Source organism: Gymnodraco acuticeps, unplaced genomic scaffold (genome assembly GCF_902827175.1).
Source record: "Gymnodraco acuticeps unplaced genomic scaffold, fGymAcu1.1, whole genome shotgun sequence".
NCBI classification, from domain to species: Eukaryota; Metazoa; Chordata; class Actinopteri; order Perciformes; family Bathydraconidae; genus Gymnodraco; species Gymnodraco acuticeps.
Window position 1 is genome coordinate 967,000 of NW_022989980.1, and position 19,640 is coordinate 986,639.

General features: G+C 41.1%; 1 protein-coding gene across 3 annotated transcripts; it reads left to right on the forward strand.

Annotated features, from left to right (window-relative positions):
- The first annotated feature begins 585 nt into the window (after nucleotides 1–585).
- Nucleotides 586–19,518, forward strand: sytl4 (synaptotagmin-like 4). 3 transcript variants are annotated; one of them, XM_034211801.1, is made up of 18 exons: nucleotides 586–937; nucleotides 1,032–1,099; nucleotides 2,783–2,980; nucleotides 4,592–4,807; nucleotides 5,560–5,669; nucleotides 5,854–5,968; nucleotides 6,061–6,228; nucleotides 11,728–11,824; nucleotides 11,913–12,009; nucleotides 12,118–12,212; nucleotides 12,877–12,969; nucleotides 13,993–14,171; nucleotides 14,624–14,726; nucleotides 15,173–15,334; nucleotides 16,756–16,856; nucleotides 16,939–17,046; nucleotides 17,143–17,342; nucleotides 18,600–19,518. In XM_034211801.1, exons 3-18 carry the CDS (start codon nucleotides 2,856–2,858, stop codon nucleotides 18,740–18,742), a joined length of 2,112 nt encoding a protein of 703 aa, XP_034067692.1. In that variant the 5' UTR covers nucleotides 586–937; nucleotides 1,032–1,099; nucleotides 2,783–2,855; the 3' UTR covers nucleotides 18,743–19,518. The 3 variants fall into 3 exon arrangements, 1 of the variants encoding a protein (XP_034067692.1); XR_004568571.1 differs by having other exon boundaries at nucleotides 589–937; nucleotides 16,756–16,857; nucleotides 16,935–17,046; nucleotides 18,600–18,679; XR_004568572.1 differs by lacking the exon at nucleotides 1,032–1,099 and having other exon boundaries at nucleotides 588–937; nucleotides 16,756–16,857; nucleotides 16,935–17,046; nucleotides 18,600–18,679.
- The last annotated feature ends 122 nt before the right edge of the window (nucleotides 19,519–19,640 follow it).

Here is a 19,640-nt window from a genome sequence, read left to right on the forward strand (position 1 = left end):
ATGAATACATGAAGGTACCATGTTGGGCACATTTAAGTAGTTTGGGCTAACTGTAATCAACCTGATAATTCTCATTAGCCAATAAGGCCGTAGGCTACACATTGATATAATTAATAAAACAAGAAAAACCTACAAAGAAAATATGTGATTCACACTGGGGACAATTGACTACTTGAAAATGTTTGTTGATGTATCCTTTTTGGGTAAAAGAATGTCAACTACGATGCTATCAGCTCGCTTAACTGAACTTTGACGTTTGTTTACCACCAATCACGTGAGTATTCTGTATAGAAAGTGTTGAGTTATATTTTTCGCGCTACCTAATAATAAATAAATTCTAAATTGTATTTCTTTGAATGATCAAAACGTATGACCCTGATATAGCTCCATATAAGACCAGCTTTAAAAACGTTATATTGTAGTGTTTATAGGCAGAGTAATAATGTTCCTAACAACGTGGTTCATCTATCATCACTTTGCATACGCCTAGACAACAAATAAAGGCATAGTGTATAGAGAGCTGTACAGACACGCCATTTGTAGTGTCTCTTTTCCTCAACAGCAATACATTCCTCACTTTTTGTTGATACTTTGCATGATGTGTTGCATTTCCCACGGTTTTTTTTCTAACACAATCAACTTTTAGAACCCATGCACTTCCCTGTCAGGTTACTGTTTCGCAGGGTAGAGTGAGCAGAGGAAATTAATGGAGTGTTACATAGGTCACATTTTCCACATCCAGCCCTCCTGTGGTAAACAGAGCTAAGGAAATACACCTGTCACAGTGGAAACTGTGGAGAGGCGCTCCTGCTTGTCTTCTGCAAACTTTCCTTATCTTCCGGTAGTTGAGACTCCTCCAACACAAAGTCAACTGTTTTTTGGAGACGGGAGGCAGGAGGAAGAAGTGGGAAAAGACGGGATAAAATTGACGAGGAAAGTGAGTACACCAGTTTAAAAACACGCGGAAATGTAATAACTTTAAAGCGTTGTTAGCTTTTTGCTACTTTTAACCGTTTTGTGTTTTCTGACAGGGATATCTGTCGCCCGTAGTGACGCTGCAAGCCGTGTAGCGGTGGTAAAGTCGACATTTAACAACACTGTGAGTTATTTTAATACTGTTTTGTATTCTTTCTCAGCCGACTCTTTTCCACGTAATATAATTGAATCGTTTGCACCAAAACACCAGTCGGATAATAGCAAACTGATTTTAAAATACCATGAAGTGAAAATGGAGTATCGTTAGCCTTTATTTGATTTTCAGTAACGTACACTTTCAACTGTTGGAGTATAAGCCGTAATATCTTCATTTACACACATCTAATCACAGTTTGCTGATAATGCTAAAAACAACAACACCCATTGTCTAGGAATTTGTTTGTCAAATTATTATTTGTCAAAATAGCCTGATTTACATTTGATAAGACATGGCAGCATTTGTAAAGGTAGGCTAGGTAAGTGTAGCTTGAGCTAAGTGTTTTTAGAAGAATTGAATATCGCCTATTAAGATTAGTTCATTATTACACCATCTCTATGACGCATGCGCAATTTCCTTGAGGGTTACTAGGCGAGTTCCCTTGAATAAGTTGATATTGCTGCAAGCCTCCTCCAGATGGTATTCAAACAATGAGGACAAAAGTGTCACATTCTGTGTAGTTTTGGAGTGCAGCGTTTCTATTGTGTACCTACTTAACAGCAGAGGTGGGAAATAACTAAGTACATTTACTCAAGTACTGTTCTTAAGTACACTTTTTTAAATACTTACTTTACTTGATCCAATGTATGCTACTTGAACTGTTACTCAACCATTCAGAGGTACATGCTGTACTTTTACTCCACTACATTTATTTAATGCCTGAAGTTTCTTTTCAGATTTGGATTAATGATGTGAAATATAGATCAACACTTAAATAAGACTTTAGTCTGGAGTAAATTCACAAGCTACCCTGCAGTATACAAAGTAATTAAAACTAGCTGCAACTTTACTGGTTTTGATAACACTTGAATGCATCAATAATTATAATCAAAACATATCATATATGATTCTGAAATGGACCAATCTGCAAAACTCTGGTACTTCTACTTTTACCTAGGTACAATATCTGAGTACTTCTTACACCTCTGCTTACAGGTACAGTCACCTCCTCAATTTACGTTTCAAAAGGAACATGACAGACAACCAGCATGTTTTTGGGATTAGCCTTTTGGGATTGTTTATAAACTACAGAACTCCACCCGGCTCTCTGTATCCTTAGAGGGTGGGAACCAGGACACAGAAGCCAAGTTCATGTTGTTTTAGCCTCTCTCGCTCAGAACAAGCCTTAAATCCTCCACCATCCTGGTTTCTATTAGTCGTATATCATTTTTGGATCGCTAGATTCAACAATATTTCGCTCCAAAGTTGTAGACCTTTTCCTCTGTCTGTTAGTTTTGTGATTATCTAGATTCCCATGGATATCCTTTTTGACTGATAGACATAAGCCTTTCTGAAAACAAGGAGACTACAACTCTAACTCAAAAACGATCCATCGCAAAGTTGCTGGACTGAGGCTTCTCTGTATGGAGACCAACGGGAAGAGAACAATATCACTTAGTCGATTATTAGCCATTTGATAAGTCTGGCTCTTCATCATCGTCAGGCATTAAGTTCCTCTTTTCCCTCTAGAGCTCTGCCTGGGTTGCATCACATAGAAAAATACTCAAATGCATGTTTTGTCAGTGTTAAATCAAACTTTTGTGAAGTGTCCCAGTTGAGTTTATTCCTGATTGTTGGTTCTGCCCTCAGGAGATCTTCTTGATGCGACAACCCCTGAGTTGAGCCAGTTAACCTGCGCTGAGAGTTCCCGATAACCGCCACGATGCTCGAGGCTGCTGACCTGATCAACCTGAACCTGGCCTTCCTGTCTGACTCTGAGCGGGAGAGGATCCTGGAGGTGCTGCAGCGGGACGAGGAGCTGAGGCGGGCCGAAGAGCTCCGTGTGCGGTGAGGAGAGAGCACTTCCTGTCAATTGTACTCTTGGTTAACTTACTAATGCTGTTTCCAGTTTATTCAAATCAAGGTAATGAACACAGTTTAAGTTTAAAGTAACTTACTCTGTAAATCACAGAAAATTAACATGCTTTTTTTGGGGGGATTTAAAAAAAACGTGTGTTTACTATACACTTTGTTGGAGTTGAGAGGCCTGTTAATTTATACCGGTGTTGTGTCAAATGATCTCACCTCTCTTAACTCCTGAAGAACCAGATTTAATTAACTGCTGTTTCAATTCAGACGACACACTAAATCCGTTTAAGCAATCCCGAAGGATTTTGGTATCAGTAATGAGGTGTGGCCCTACCTAAGTGTGAGTGTGGCAGTTGTGCAATCTTACCTTTTAAGCAGGAGAGAAGAGCGCAGATCTATTTTAAGTTACCCCAATCCAAAAGGGTGGGATGATTTTATTTGAAGAAAATGGTCCACACTTATACAGGGTTTTTACCTTCTCTCGTTACAATGTGACAATCATACCAAATATTTCATGCTGCGGTAAATTACTAATATGAAAACTCAATTCACAGTTTTACATTTCTTATTTTATTTCGTCACTCCCTCTTCAGTTGTGACATTTCAATTCTAACTTCAACTGGCCCACTTCAGTTGTGACATTTCAATCTAACTTCAACTGGCCCACTTCAGTTGGTTTTAGTAAAACACAGTCAAAACAAAACCTATTTGAGAGAACTTACCAAGGAAAAACCCCACTCTGGAGCTTTCTCCCTCTCAACCAGTGCTTTTATGCTGCACACAGGGACAACAAAAAACAAAGACACCTCCTTCATACCCATATTTGTGGGAAAAGGTCATGTCCTCTGGTGTGCAGGACTGGACATGTCCAGTCATATTCTCCTATGGTATGGCCTAAACACATTTTGGGGCCATTCCATTGAGTCAGGGGCCTCCTGTGCACAGCCTGCTGTCAGTGAAGACAACTGTCTCCCCTCTGCTAAACAGTGACACCCATAAACTACAACAGGCCTTAAACTCAACTTTCCAAACCACTTTGTATATACCGTGGTGATAAAACGTGAAATATAATGCATTTTCATTGTGGATTATACAAGATTATATTTGACTATATTAACTTTCATTTTAGTTATTCAACTTAATATCAACAGCTTCTAGTTTTTAATGTTATGTGTTCATGAAGGTATCTGATGTCTTGGTGTGTGTAGGCCTAGTTAATTGAACCTCAGTTCTTATTAAAAACCATGCAAAATGTGTCAATATACTTAAGTATTAAAAGTCAGATTTTATTTTTAAAGAGTCAGATATTTAGTCTTGTTTACTCATATGAAAGTATAATCTAAATTAGTCCCAATACCCAGAAATGTTATTAGCATCAGTATATTAAATTCAAACATAACCCAGCCATAGTTGCTGGGAGCTGAAGACAAATTTACCCAACAGGCCATGCAATGGATTATACAGATTTTAATATACAGATGTTTGCTTTGCAATGTAAACTACCTTTTTTTGGTAATTTAAGTATGGTCAAAGGTGATACAGAAAAACTAACAAAAGTTCTTGTTCATTACTTGCGTTTCTGTTTCTCAGGAGCATGAAGACGGAGTTGCTGGAAGAAAAGAGGAAAGGGGCCAAACATGGCAGTGGAAAATACAGTCAACACAGTTGTGGCAGATGTCAGGATCCTCTGAGTCGACTAACTGTTTTCTCCAGCCAGTGTAAGATCTGCAATCACCATCTCTGCAGAAACTGCCGAATAGCGCTCCCCGATGGATCCTGGGTCTGCAGTGTTTGTGCCAAAGAGACGTGAGAGATTGTTTTGTTTATGCTCTCATTAGATGTTGAGAATACTTTTATATGAGCAAACATTGTTTCTGGATCGAAACTATTTGTCTTCATCTTTTATACTGTTAAGATTGAGCTAATCCTGAACTATACGCCCTTGGATTACCTGGTGAAGATGTAGAAGTCACACATGAAAACTTTAACAAAAAAAGGCTGAGTCATTTCCTAGAATAGCTGGGCCCTGTAGATTTAAGCAACAGTCACTCAAACAGTTGTAGTCTGTTTGTTCAGGACTACTTAATGGTGGATTGGCTATTTTAAAAAGGTTTATGTTTATTTGGAAGCAGATACAAAGCAGACCATCATTCACACGGAAGACACTAATATCTAGTTATTTATGGTTATTTAAAATTGTATAATCGTAGCACGATTTGCTAACTAATAGTTTTATCTTTGAAAACCTATTATTTTGAGCAGCATATTTATCAGTGCTGCAAATTATTATTATTTCCATTATCAATAAACCTGCCAATGATGTATTAGTTTAATCGTTTGGTATATATTCTACATTATAAAATACTTTTATGATAAGCCTAATTAATAATACAATTATTTTCTTCCAATCGAATAATCATTTCAACTCTAGTATGTTCAAATTGAAAAATACAGCATATTAACCGTTAACCTTTTTTAAATGTGTTATTTTACTGATGAATGAGTGTAAATTCTCTTAAATTAAGACCTTTTTATAAAGTATTTATATGGCATTGTAGGGATCTAAAGAAAAGGACAGGGGACTGGTTCTACGATCAAAGGGTCAACCGTTTCTCCATGACTCCTGGACACGACCTGGTGAGAGTCTCCCTGAAAAAGAGACCAATGGGTGAGTACAGGAAGAGGAAGTGGTGGCTATCGACTGTTCAGCCAGGAATGTAAACAGCTCTCAGTCTGGGCCAAATGAAATGCCCACAGTCACTGGAATGTTGTCCCTGTTCAACAGCAGGAGAAGAGAAATACAAGTGACATTATGTTTAACTGCTGTGTTTAACATGTGTTCTGTGTTACAGCAAAGAAGCGTGAGACAACAGGAGAAGTGCTGTTGAGAAGCACTGACATAAACCCAGAACTTCCCATTCCTGTGCCGCGGGTCAGGCAGAAAAATCAAGTAACAGATAACAATGGGTGTGTCTCTAGTTTTCACATTTATTTACACATTTTAGTGTTCTCAGATGCGGATTTAGCATCTCTACCTTTTGTCATATTTACTTTTACAGTTATGCAAATGAGAATACAGGATCAATTGCTTCAAGAGAGTCATTTGAATCAAAGGAGGATGTTTGCTCAAAGCCAACTCGCAGTGACACGGAGTCTGCAGAGAACAACAGTATGAGCAGCCATAAAACAGACACTGAATCTGGCCATGTGACCCCGGAGCAACAAAGGTAAACCCCCTGTAGTTACTTTAAAAAGTACAAACACTACAAGGTAACTTCAAAGCAACGTTAGAGTAAGTGTTTGGCCCTCCTCCCCCAGAGCTGGTAATTGTACTGGGGAAGTCTACCTTGTGTCAGATCATTTTTTAATACAAAATGCATTGTTGTTTGTTTCACCCTTCTGTTAAATACTTTTAAACAATGATATATAAATATAACTAGAGTGCCTTTGGATAATGTGGCTTGCAGTTCTACATGTAATAGTTAATAAAATAAAAACAAGTGTTATAGTGGACACCTTAAAATAAAAAATAATCAGTAACTGCAGTAAAACGATTGCTGTATATCAGTGTTGATTTTTTTAATCGAAACTATGACTATGTTTGTCGACGTCCTTTTCCCTATTTTTTTTTATCTCAGAATAATACTGCACCTTCTTCACTAAACTATTTCTGTGACTTTATCAACATGCTATATTGTTGACAAAAAGACTTTACCTAAAAACGTGACCAAAATCAATTTTTTGGTTTACAAAAAAGAGACAGAATCTTATGAGCATAAACTCATGCATGGACATTCTGGGCGTGGTAGTTACACATTTGTCTGTTTTTCTGACTCAGCTTCTTTATTCAAGTACAGTGGCGAGCCATCAGGGCCCTCTAGGCCCTCTGTGAGGGCCTAAGATATTCTAAAAAATAATATTTGAAAACATTAAAAACGTTTTTTTTTAAATATTATTTTTAATATTTTTTTGTTGTTACATTTTTCATTAGTTTTACCAAAATAACTTGATTTAATTGTATTTAAAATAATATTTCCAAAGAAATAAATCCTTCGACTCTGCCTGTTCAGTTTCTGTTGGAATGTGAAGGGTTAAATGCCGTCTCTGCGAGTTACTGTGAAGACGGGAGGGCTTGTTGGTCCCTCTCTACATTCACAGAGGGCCCGCTATAGTAACTCAACGAGAGAGTAATGTGAAATGACAGTACAATTGACCAATCATATCTTCCCTCTAAATGGGCGGGCTTTATTTTCGCGGACTTTATGACAAGTTCCGCCCGCTGTGAGTTCTGGTTCTATCCAAGAGGTGCAGTCACGCGTCCTAAAACCCAGAAGTAAGCTGCGCTCGGATTCCCTCGACAGAAAGCAGTGGGATTTCTCCATAGGATTTTGGAAAATAGCTTGAAATAAGGTCTGTGGAAGACGAACCTGTTAGATAAATGCACGTTTTGTTCAGCCGGATAATATCCACATGTCTACCCTACTTTTATTATTTTCGAATCATAAATCTAATCGATAGATTTATTACATTACATTACATTGCATTTAGCTGACGCTTTTATCCAAAGCGACTTACAATAAGTACATTCGACCAGGAAGACACAACCTTGAAGAAAACAGAATCATATAAGTACATCAGGTTTCATAGAGCCAAACATTTCAAGTGCTACTCAACTGGCTTTAGATAAGCCAGTCCTTTATTAGTATATAATCCATCCATCCATCCATCTTCTCCCGCTTATCCGTGGTCGGGTCGCGGGGGTAGCAGTTCCAGCAGAGAGCCCCAAACTTTCTTTTCCCTGGCGACATCAACCAGCTCTGACTGGGGGATCCCAAGGCGCTCCCAGGCCAGCGAAGAGATATAATCCCTCCACCTGGTCCTAGGTCTACCCCTTGGTCTCTTCCCAGCTGGACGTGCCTGGAACACCTCCCTAGGGAGGCGCCCAGGTGGCATCCTAACTAGGTGCCCGAACCACCTCAACTGGCTCCTTTCGACGCGAAGGAGGAGCGGCTCAACTCCGAGTCCCTCCCTGATGACCGAACTTCTCACCTTATCCCTAAGGGAGACACCAGCCACCCTGCGGAGAAAACCCATCTCGGCCGCTTGTATCCACTTATATTAGTATATAAGTGCTTTGTTAATAAATCTATCGCTCGAAGTGGAGTCGAAAGAGATGAGTTTTCAGTTTGCGCCGGAAGATGTGCAAGCTATCTGCTGTCCTGATGTCAATGGGGAGCTCATTCCACCATCTTGGAGCCAGGATAGCAAACCCACGTGTTTTTGCTGATGGGAACTTGGGTCCCCCTTGCAGCGAGGGTGCAGCGAGTCGTTTGGCTGATGCAGAGCGTAGTGCACGCGCTGGGGTGTACGGTTTAACCATGTCCTGGATGTACGAAGGGCCAGATCCATTCGCAGCATGGTAAGCAAGTACCAGTGTCTTGAAGTGGATTCTAGCAGTTACCGGAAGCCAGTGAAGGGAGCCGAGGAGCGGAGTGGTGTGGGAGAATTTAGGAAGGTTGCAGACCAGACGAGCCGCTGCATTCTGGGTGAGCTGCAGAGGTCGGATGGCACATGCAGGTAGACCAGCCAGGAGGGAGTTGCAGTAGTCTAGGCGTGAGATGACGAGAGCCTGGACCAGAACCTGCGTCGCTTTCTGTGTCAGCTGGGGACGTATCTTCCTGATGTTGTAAAGCGTGTATCTGCAGCAACGGGTTGTAGCAGCTATGTTTGCAGTGAAGGACAGGTTGTTATCTAGGGTCACACCCAGATTCCTTGCAGTCTGAGTCGGGGAAACAACTGAGGTGCCGATGTTGATTGTTAGGTCAAGAGTGGGACAATCTTTTCCCGGAAGGAAGAGCAGCTCAGTCTTGTCAAGGTTGAGCTTGAGGTGATGAGCAGACATCCACTGAGAGATGTCAGCTAGACAAGCAGAGATGCGTGCGACGACCTGGGTCTCTGAGCGGGGAAAGGACAGAATTAATTGGGTGTCGTCAGCGTAGCAGTGGTATGAAAAACCATGCGGGCTAATGACTGATCCGAGCGAGTTTGTGTACAGGGAGAAGAGGAGGGGACCAAGAACAGAGCCCTGAGGGACCCCTGTAGTTAATTGACAAGGGTCGGACTCAGACCCTCTCCAAGTCACCCTGTAGGTACGGTCTTTGAGGTATGAGGTGAGGAGGGAAAGTGCAGAGCCTGAAACTCCAAGTTTTTGGAGCGTGCGAAGGAGGATCTGATGATTCACCGTGTCGAATGCAGCAGACAGGTCCAACAGGATGATGACAGAGGAGAGGGATGCAGTTTTGGCAGTGTGCAGTTCCTCAGTGACAGCAATGAGAGCAGTTTCTGTGGAGTGACCTGCCTTGAAACCAGACTGGTGCGGATCCAGAAGGTTGTTCTGATGGAGATAACAGGAGAGTTGTTTAAAGACAGCGCGTTCAAGTGATTTAGACAGGAACGGGAGTAGAGAGACAGGCCTGTAGTTTATAACATCAGACGGGTTGAGAGTGGGTTTCTTTAGGAGAGGGTTTACTCTTGCCTCCTTGAGACTGTTTGGAAAGTGACCAGAAGTTAGAGAAGTGTTGATGAAATGGGTGAGAAACGGTAGAATATCAGGAGCGATAGTCTGAAGGAGGTTTGAAGGGATAGGGTCCAGAGGACAGGTGGTAGGGCGGGCAGAGGTAATGAGGGTAAGAACCTCACTTGGAGAGAGAGGGGAAAAGGAGGTTAGTGTGTGGGTGGAAGGAGTGTCTGGTGACCCAGCGGTGAGTAAAGGTGAGTCAGAAAAAGAAGAGCGAATATCATCAACCTTTTTTTCAAAGTGGGTAACAAAGTCGCTTGACAGAAGGGAGGAGGGGGAAGGGGCTTTTGGAGGGTCCAAGAGGGTGGAGAAGATGGAAAATAGTTTTTTGGGATTGGAATAGGAAGATTGGATTTTATCTTGAAAGAAAGTGCTTTTTGCCTGAGAGATTGAAGCAGAGAAAGAGGAGAGGAGAGCCTGATAGGTTAGGAGGTCGTCACGGTGTTTGGATTTCCACCGTTTCCGCTCTGCTGCCCTAAGGACGGTTCTATTAGCACGCAGTGCATCATTTAGCCAGGGAGCAGGAGGGGACTGACGAGCCTGCCGAGATGTGAGAGGACAGAGAGAGTCCAGAGTGGATGAGAGAGTAGAGAGGAGAGTTTCTGCAGCAGAGTTTGGAGGTAGTAGTTGGAACGAGTCAGAGGAAGGGAGGGCTGAGAGCACCGATGAGACAAAGGTAGTGGGGGAGAGGGAACGAAGGTTACGGCGGACAAGTGCAGGATGAGAAGAGATTAGTTTGTTTTGTTTGGAAAGGGGTAGAGAGAATGAAATGAAGAAGTGATCGGATGTGTGGAGCGGGTTTACAGAGAGGTTAGAAGTAGCGCAGTTCCTTGAGAATATGAGATCAAGGACATTGCCAGCTTTATGAGTCGGTGGGGATGGAGACAGTGAGAAAGCAAAGGCGGTTAACAGAGATGTTAGTTCATCTATCTTCCCTGTCTGGAGGTTGAAGTCTCCGAGAAGTACAGCGGGAGGGCCAGTTTCAGGGATGTGTGAGAGGAGATTATCTAATTCCTCCAAGAAGTCCCCCAAGGCGCCTGGTGGACGGTAGAGAACAACAATGGTCAATTGTATAGGATGGGTTACTGTGACGGCATGGAATTCAAAGGTGGAAGGAGTGAAGTTAGGTAGCTGGAAGAGGGAAAAGCTCCATTTGGGAGAGAGCAGGAGATGATGATTTATGATCGATAGATTTATAATTAGCATAAGTTCGTTCATGATGGCTCACTTCAGTGATAGTGAGGACATCGTTGCGAAATTATTAACCGAGTCATTTTCAAGATTGAGTTACAATGATAAACTGGAGTGGCAAAGGATCAGCTGAATGACCCGCAAGTGCTTCATCCAAAAGGACAGGAGGATGGACTTTGTGTTTCAGTGATTTGATCATCAAAGGTAGGCCTAAGTCATTTTCAATGCGGGCCGCCGTGACTTAATTCATTTGTAATTGCTACTTGGCTATGGGTGCCCTGTCATGATAGGTGTAGGTATAAATGATGTTGTTTTGTGTGGTAGAGGGTCGCTGTCATTGATGCGTTTTGCACCCTGGGCCGCTGTTTTGATATTCCGCTGAAGTCTACGTTGAGACGTAATATCTCTTCTTTTTTTCCAAGGGAAGGGGGGGTCAGAGGGCCTATGTATAAAAGTCACGGCTCGCCACTGCTCAAGTAAAAGTAAAGAAGTATGGGCTTCGAAATGTACTCAAGTAAAAAGTACCCATAACTACCAGCTGTTTTAAAGAGTAACTGACCTCCCTTTATATTAATAGAACAATAATGTAATTGTTAGCTGATGGATATTTCGATACTGAACAACGGCAAAATGACAGTTTTCATTGGTCGCTCTTCTTTAGAGAAGAACAGGAAATGATGGATACACGGATCGTGTTCAAATCAATAGGCACGCAATGACTCTAAATAATAATGATCACGCCACCAAACACAGATTAAAATTAAAGTAACAAGCCTGTTTGAAAATGTAAGAAGTAAAAGTAAAAAGTCGTCAGAGAAATAAGTAGTGGAGTAAAGTACTGATACCAGAAAATGAACTTAAGTACAGTAACAAAGCGTTTGTACTCCACTACTTCTCACCTCTGTTTGAATGTAAAGACTTGTATCTGTAATGAATAAAGATGTATGTCATCCCACAGGAGAGAGAGCCTCTCAGGGTCCACTGTGTCCAGTCTGACGGCTCCAGTCAAAGCAGACATCGTGACAGAGGACAGTGCTAACTCAGAAGCTATCCATGTACGAATATTTCAAATGCCAGGTTCGTGTTTCTTTCTCAAAGTATTTTCTTTTCTATAAATGTGACTCCTTGTTTCTGTTACGACAGGTGCCGGAAATAAAAACAGCCCGAGTCAGCCCGAGCCCGGATATGGACGTTGATAGACTCTTCAAGAAGAGCATCAAACGAGGCCAAAAAAAACCTGGTTAGCATTTGATATAACCACATGCAATGCTGTTATTCTACTTCCAGAATCAAAGGAAAAACATTGTGTGTATTGTAGTTTAACCGCTGGTCTGTATGTTTATAACAGAGACGATATCCACACTGGACCTTCGAGATGGATGTGACACGGCTGAGGTCTCCATGGGCAACAGGAGACGCTCTGTACCAGTCCTAGAAATACAGGTATGAATTTAACTTTGATACTATTCTGTAGTGCTTTATCCTGAATCTATGTTAAAGGTCCAATAAAGGCTTTTATATATATATATCCAATTATATTTCAATCATTCTTCAACCTTCACAATTCTGAAGCTGACACTGATCAACACTACTTGCTTTTAGCTTGTTTCAGTTTCAGTCTTGGGACTAGGTTTGCGCCATCCTATTTAGATGTGCTCTGTTCTATCCCCTAGACACATCACCCTCCCCTCTGTGAAAGATAATTTATATGATGCAATGCAAATATAGGTTAGCAAAGTACAAGTACACACAAACCAAGGAAACTCCTTTATTAGGACGAGATTTCGCTTATATAGGCAGTCCATATGAACGTTTTTTTAAAAGATATTCTCTGTAAAATTTGGGTTGAGGAGTTACAGAAGTTAGAATTAGAGCGAGTCAAGCCTCTTGCTAAAACAAAACGTGTTCAATGGCTGGTCTATTCTGGTTCTGGCTCTTTTCTGTGGTGAATTATTTCCTGCCTGTTCATAAACCACCAAAAGGAGACCATCGTCATAGTTTGATTTTTCTGCTACTTAAATTGACTAAAATGTGTTTATGTATTTTTTTTAAGAACCCTAGCCTGATTTTAGCTGACAACAGAAATCTAATTCTTGGGTTTCCACAGGAAGATGGAGAGGAGGAGGAAGATATTGACAGCTTGGTTAGCTTTCATAAAAGGTCAATGGCTTCAAGCTCCTACAGTCTGCACAGCTCGAAGGTAGAGTATTGCCATTTCTCTTAGCTCACATTAGTGCACCAACAAATTCATCTTCGGAACGCAGCTCATTATGTCTCTCACAACGGAACTGATGTTAGATAATCTGAACGAGCATCTTTGACCTCAGGATATCCTCCAGCAAGTGTGAAACTGATATGAAAAGGCCTTAATGTTTATATACTTACCAAAGCTTCAGGGGACACAAAAGTGACTGTCACTCTGGATTTAGTTATGGACAGAAACATTCTGATCTTTGCTAATTTGTTTGTCCCTTTCTGTTGCAACTCAGCAGTTTTGTGTTGGGTAAGGCAAGGCAAGTTTATTTATATAGCACCTTTCAACACAAGGCAATTCAAGGTGCCTTACAAAAATGAAAGACATTCAGACAAAGGCATTTAAAAACAGTCAATAAAAAAATAGTAATTTCTTAGTTTTCTTTATTGTGAAATCTGATCTGCACCTTCATCACAAAGCAATCAGATGGTGTCTTCTAGAACATAAGCTTAATGCCGCTATTTTGTATTTAATAATAGTTCGGATGGGTGGGTTGATTATCCATAATTACTGTAGATGGCAGCTGGCACACCCAGCTGAGACCAAGCAGGAATGACATCACGAAAGCTAAGCAATGTATTGCTGTAAGAGCCTGAGCCAAACTATTTTAGCCATCTAAAACATATTTGTGTCCGTGGGTGGCTTTGAAGATAGCAGAGATAACATAAATTGCTATCTGACGGCAAGGAAAAGCAGTATAATAATTTACATATTGTGTACACTTAATTTAACTTGTCTTTTAATTTTGGTGTTTAAAATATGTCCCGTGCACCGCAGTACATTCCTTAATTTCCATGCTGTTACACATGTCTGTTTCTCCTATAGTAAGTACTATGAATATGGATAATTAAGTCATACAATTCCACTCCAAAGCAACCAAACTATCCTTTTAAAGTCAGAATTTGTGAATAATGATACAGAAATGGCCGATGATGAGTTTTCAGCTCAGGTGTCTGTATGTTCCTCCAGAGCACGCTGGGCAGCCTGATGAGTATTTACAGTGAAGCAGGAGACTTTGACAGTGTGGAAGTGAGCGGAGACTTGGTCTTCTCTATGAGCTACAACGAGCCCACCCAGAGCCTCCATGTCTTCATCAAGGAGTGCCACGGGCTGGCCTACGGCAATGCCTCAGGCCAGCTTTCCCATCCGTAAATATTAATAAACTTTTTCTTTCTCCAAGCGTAAATCACGTAATTTAAACTTTGGCTTTCGTACTGCAGATTGTGGCTCTGACACAGTAACATATTTGTACTGCACACACCCCACTTAGTGCTGTTGGCACAGCTTTGATCCGTGTGGATAAGAAGCTGCTGTGTTTTCAAAAGTCTTGATTATCACATCCTATTGGTTATTGCTTGAACTTCACAGGAAATTCAATGTCAACAGATATTTTCCAGAGAATGTATTCAGTTGTATACAGAGCTGATTCTCATGAACTAACATATAATGTATTAACTCGCATGCTCTCAAATGTAGAGATCTGTATTTAAGTTGTACGAGTTAAAAACGACCAAATAAACAAAAGAAATACATTTAAAAGAAATGCAGCAGAGAAGCGGTAGAAACGACTTTAAGCATTCCTTCTGTCTTTGTGTTTCAGTTATGTTAAATGTTATCTACTGCCTGACAAATCTCGCCAGAGCAAAAAGAAAACCAGCATCAAGAGGAACACGGTGGACCCGGTCTACAACGAAACGCTGAAGGTGAGGGTTTATAAGTGTTGACCTTCTCCTGTTGACTTAATGGCACTCCCTGATTAGTGACCTTGTGCCTTGCAGGCTGCAACTAATGACCACACCTACAGAGACTTTAAGATTGATATTGACATTGCAGATTAGAATAGCTGTTGTCAAATATTGATTTTGGTACAATGTAGAATAAATACAGTAGCAAACAATGCTTCCGAAAGGAAAGCTGGATAAAACCATTCGTAGTATTATTCATCTGTAATTTAGGATTTGCTCATTAAAGAGAGTGAAGGGAAATATTAGGAAGATTTCAGATGCAACTTCTGATCAAATCTGAATTCATTTTTGATTAATTCATGTCCCATGTTTTATTTAGAACTCCCTTCAGCACCAGAGCACTAAAATAAAATAGGTTTTTAAAATGAAGATCAGCTTTTGATTCGTTCTTCTCCCACTGTCAGTACTCCATCAGCCGCTCTCAGCTGTTCACCCGCTCCATGTTGATATCCGTCTGGCATCACGGACGCCTGAGCCGCAACGCCTTCCTGGGAGAGGTGGAGATCCCTCTGGACAACCGAGACCTCGACTCCCCGCACGAGGAGAACATGGCTCTCATGGCGAAGGTAGATCAGAGACACTGGATGTAGAACTGTTATGAATTCTTAAGATGGCAACCTTTATTGAATTATGTAAATCTCCAGTGTCCAAACAATGTGAGAAATACCTTTCCTTCCAAAGGCTAATTTTGAAACATTGCATTGCTTCCTGTAGACTGTACGTTAGTAAACATGGATGTAATCGTACTAAAGAGCCGCCTTAAAGACGTTAAAATGTCCAAGTATACTTCTTGTGTTGGATGTCGTTTTATGCATTCGTATCTATTAATCCGTAATGTGCGTTACACAGTGTAAAGAAATTTAAATATTTTTGTGTGGTACTTTCTTGTAAATCTAGTTTCTGTTTAAATTCAGTATTTTTTACACTTAGTATTTATCCTGTGGTCTACAAACCTGTTAAACTTTTCCTTTTTCATAAAAAATCTGCACTTTTGTCTAGAAGAAAAAAAAAACTAATTGTTTCTATATACTCACTGGTGACCTGTAGATCAGAGGAAGAGTGGGAAACCTTCTGCAGGAATGTGAAACACGTCACCTCTGTGCACGTGCACTAGATCAAACAAAAAAAGGAGCTACGAATATAATATTCCTCTATAGCACTGTGAGACTGACCGTTGAGCGGCCCGACCAGGCAAGGAGGCAGAGGCAGAGAGTTCAAATATAACCCGGTGTGGGCATTTATTAAATCACAGACACATGATTCAAAGACTCAATATTGCTGCCCACGTGCACACAGTCACCAGCAACAAGGATCTCACACACACTACCTGTCCACTGACAGGGAAAACAGAGCCTAAATACACACACACTAATCAGGCCAATAAGACACAGGTGGGGGGGGAGGAGACAACACAGGACACCTGGTGAACCCAATCACCAGCCACAGACAAAACAGGAGGGAGAACACTTTCAAACTAAACCACATGTGCAATATTACAAGGCCCGAAGCCGTCAGTCCACAGTGATGAAGTTACCTTCGTCACAAGCACTACTGGAGGTTAAAACTGCAGTTCAAGTTTTAAATATCAATTAGAGCAAAGCAAGTTGCAGATTGGCTGTGAGAAGCAGAGCCTCACCTGTTTACTTATTCATCCCGAAGGAACATGTTGTGCCAGAGTTACACAAATACAACAAACACAGCAGTATGTAAACATGTTTTGCAAAAATACTAAGACTGTGTTTGAGATCATTTGGAAAGTGAGAGTCTATTATTTATTTCATCAAGCTGCAGAGTATTTACCTTGAACAGAAGAGGGGGGATTGCTGTCTAAGTGTTTATCAGCTGATATATTGTTAATGTGTTTGTTTTATTCTACCATTAAACATTGTCATCAGCCTCTGCCACCAGTGTGACATGAGGCCTCCATGTTTGCTGTACTGTTACTTAGGCTTCTTGTGTCCTGACTATACAACCTACTTTCCAACAGTCAGCCTCTGTTGCACCAGCTTCAGCTTTTGCTCAGTACAAAGGAGAGCTGGTGATCTCCTTGAAGTATGTCACACCTAAAAAGCCAACCTCTGGGAAAAAAGGTACGACGATGATAAGAAGCTCTGGCTGAGTTTGATTCACTCAGACACACTCTTAAGTTAAGTCAATCTTCTCCTCAGGCAAAAAGACAGAGGTCGGGGGGAAGTGGAGAGCTGCATGTCCTTATCAAAGAGGCAAATAACTTGATGGCAATGAAGCCAGGAGGCACCTCCGATAGCTTCGTAAAAGGGTAAGTGATCAACTTTCCAGTCTTAAAATGACATTTTGCATTCACATAAAAGCATCTTCTCTGTTCAAGACTCACTCTCTTTTTGTGGTCCTGCAGTTATTTGTTCCCAACGAAGACAAAGAAGAAGACTCCGGTGGTGAAGAAGAACCTGAACCCCAGCTACGACCACACGTTTGTGTACAAGGATGTGGCTCTGGAGCAGCTGCAGGAGATGTGTCTGGAGCTCACAGTGTGGGACAGGGAGGCCATGGGGAGCAACGAGTTCCTGGGAGGACTCCGCCTCAGCTCGGGAACAGGTCAAATATACAATTCATTCAATATAAATACAAGTTTTAATTTTTTTTATATATTTGTCTTATATCTTCTTTTGTGTGTCATTTAAACAATTGCTCTTTGTTAATGGCACCAAAGCTGTTAGTGGTCTAGATTTAGGAATCTACTCTTTTATCTATCTATTTTGTGACTCCTCGTCTCCTCTCTCCTTAAACCTCCTGCCTGTGACCCGGAAAGAGTGAGCTATGAGAGCTATTAGCGAGGATGCACAGGACCCTCTCAAAGGTTTTTTGGGTATTTTAATTAAAAATAAATGTATAAGGTGTCATGAACAGGTGTCGGATACAAGCGGCCGAGATGGGTTTTCTCCGCAGGGTGGCTGGTGTCTCCCTTAGGGATAAGGTGAGAAGTTCGGTCATCAGGGAGGGACTCGGAGTTGAGCCGCTCCTCCTTCGCGTCGAAAGGAGCCAGTTGAGGTGGTTCGGGCACCTAGTTAGGATGCCACCTGGGCGCCTCCCTAGGGAGGTGTTCCAGGCACGTCCAGCTGGGAAGAGACCAAGGGGTAGACCTAGGACCAGGTGGAGGGATTATATCTCTTCGCTGGCCTGGGAGCGCCTTGGGATCCCCCAGTCAGAGCTGGTTGATGTCGCCAGGGAAAAGAAAGTTTGGGGCTCTCTGCTGGAACTGCTACCCCCGCGACCCGACCACGGATAAGCGGAAGAAGATGGATGGATGGATGGTGTCATGAACAGGAAAATCATAACATACAGCACTAGGCTAATACATAACAATGAACACTTAATGTTTTACTTGACTGCCTTTAAATGGCAGCTCAGAGGCACAGATGTCTCATTTGGTTAAACGCCTGTTTCCTCCGCTCCCTTCCCTTGCGTCTCTTCCTTGCCTCCTCCTCACTTCTCAGGTTGGAGGGACTAAGACGAGAGGAGAGGAATCAAGAATGAAAAAAAAATGTGTAATTGTTTGGTTTAGGTACCCTCTTTTACTCCTACCCCCTTCCTTAATAACTTGCGTGAAGGAAAATTAAATGAATCCTCATATCAAATAGAAAGTCATACTATATCTACTCTTCTAATAGGTTTTATTGTCAAATAATAATAACCTTTTTGACAAAGAGACACTTAATTGCAGGATTACTTCTAAAGCTTCTATGTGGGAAAATTCAGTGTGAAAAAGGAATTTGCCATTATTAATTTAAAAAAGACTCATTTTTGCCACCCGTAAATCTCATGATTGCCATCATGTAATCTTCCCTCCTGCAGGCACAGTGAAAATTGGAAAAGCAGAAGTGGAAATGGACTCTTTGGGAGAGGAAGTGAGTCTGTGGGAGAAGATGATGAAGTACCCCGACTCGTGGGCAGAGGGCACTCTTCCCCTGCGCTCCACCATGGTGAAGGGCAAATGAGGACAGCACCAAAAGAGACTGAAATGTAAAAAGCTGCGAGGTCTGAGACGTATGAGATTATGGATTTTTTTTATATTTTGCAAGTTTGTCAGCGCAGAGGCGTCTCCTGAAGTGACTAACACACACTTCCTGCTGAACATCTGCCTCCCTGTGGGGTTCGTGTTTAGCTCCGCCCCTTGACTGCAGACTGGTGTAACTTCAGAAAATGTGCCAAAACATCACAAACTCTGGGTTCATTTTAAGAGCAAGGACACATTTTATATATTTTTTTAAAATTTAGAATGCATATTTACTGCATTTCAAATTCACGCACACTTTTGAGCATTTAGCACAGAACTAGTATCACCTTTTTTCTTAATAATTGTGTACATAATTATACTGACGCGTGGGAAAACAAGTCATTATCAACTACAAAATCTCTGGTGTTGCATCCAACAAATTGTATTATTATCTTTATAAGTTGCACAAAAATCTTTATTTGAAATTATTAAATGTCTTTATTTGCAGAAATAAAAGATAGATATTAATATGTTAACTGTATGTGATCAGAGTTGTGTTTACCTCAAGGTTTCCAATAATATTCTGTTCATCTAATAAAAATTGTTAAAAACCAAAAGACATGCTTAATAGTCCATACCAGCTGGATTTAAATAACCTGTCCACGTTAGTTTAATAGGCTTTTTAAGATGTGTGTGTTTACAGTTCTCTTTCAATTTCACATCAGAACAGGTGGTACTTTACAAACATACTAAACCAAATCACATATCTCACCTAAATATATGTTTCTATTTTATTTAAATGTGCTTTTCTCGAGCTTGTCTGTATCTTCTGTCTCCACTTGCTTGCCTCTGTGCCTTTCAGATGATTAGAGAGAGAAAACAGTGCCAGCACTTCAGTG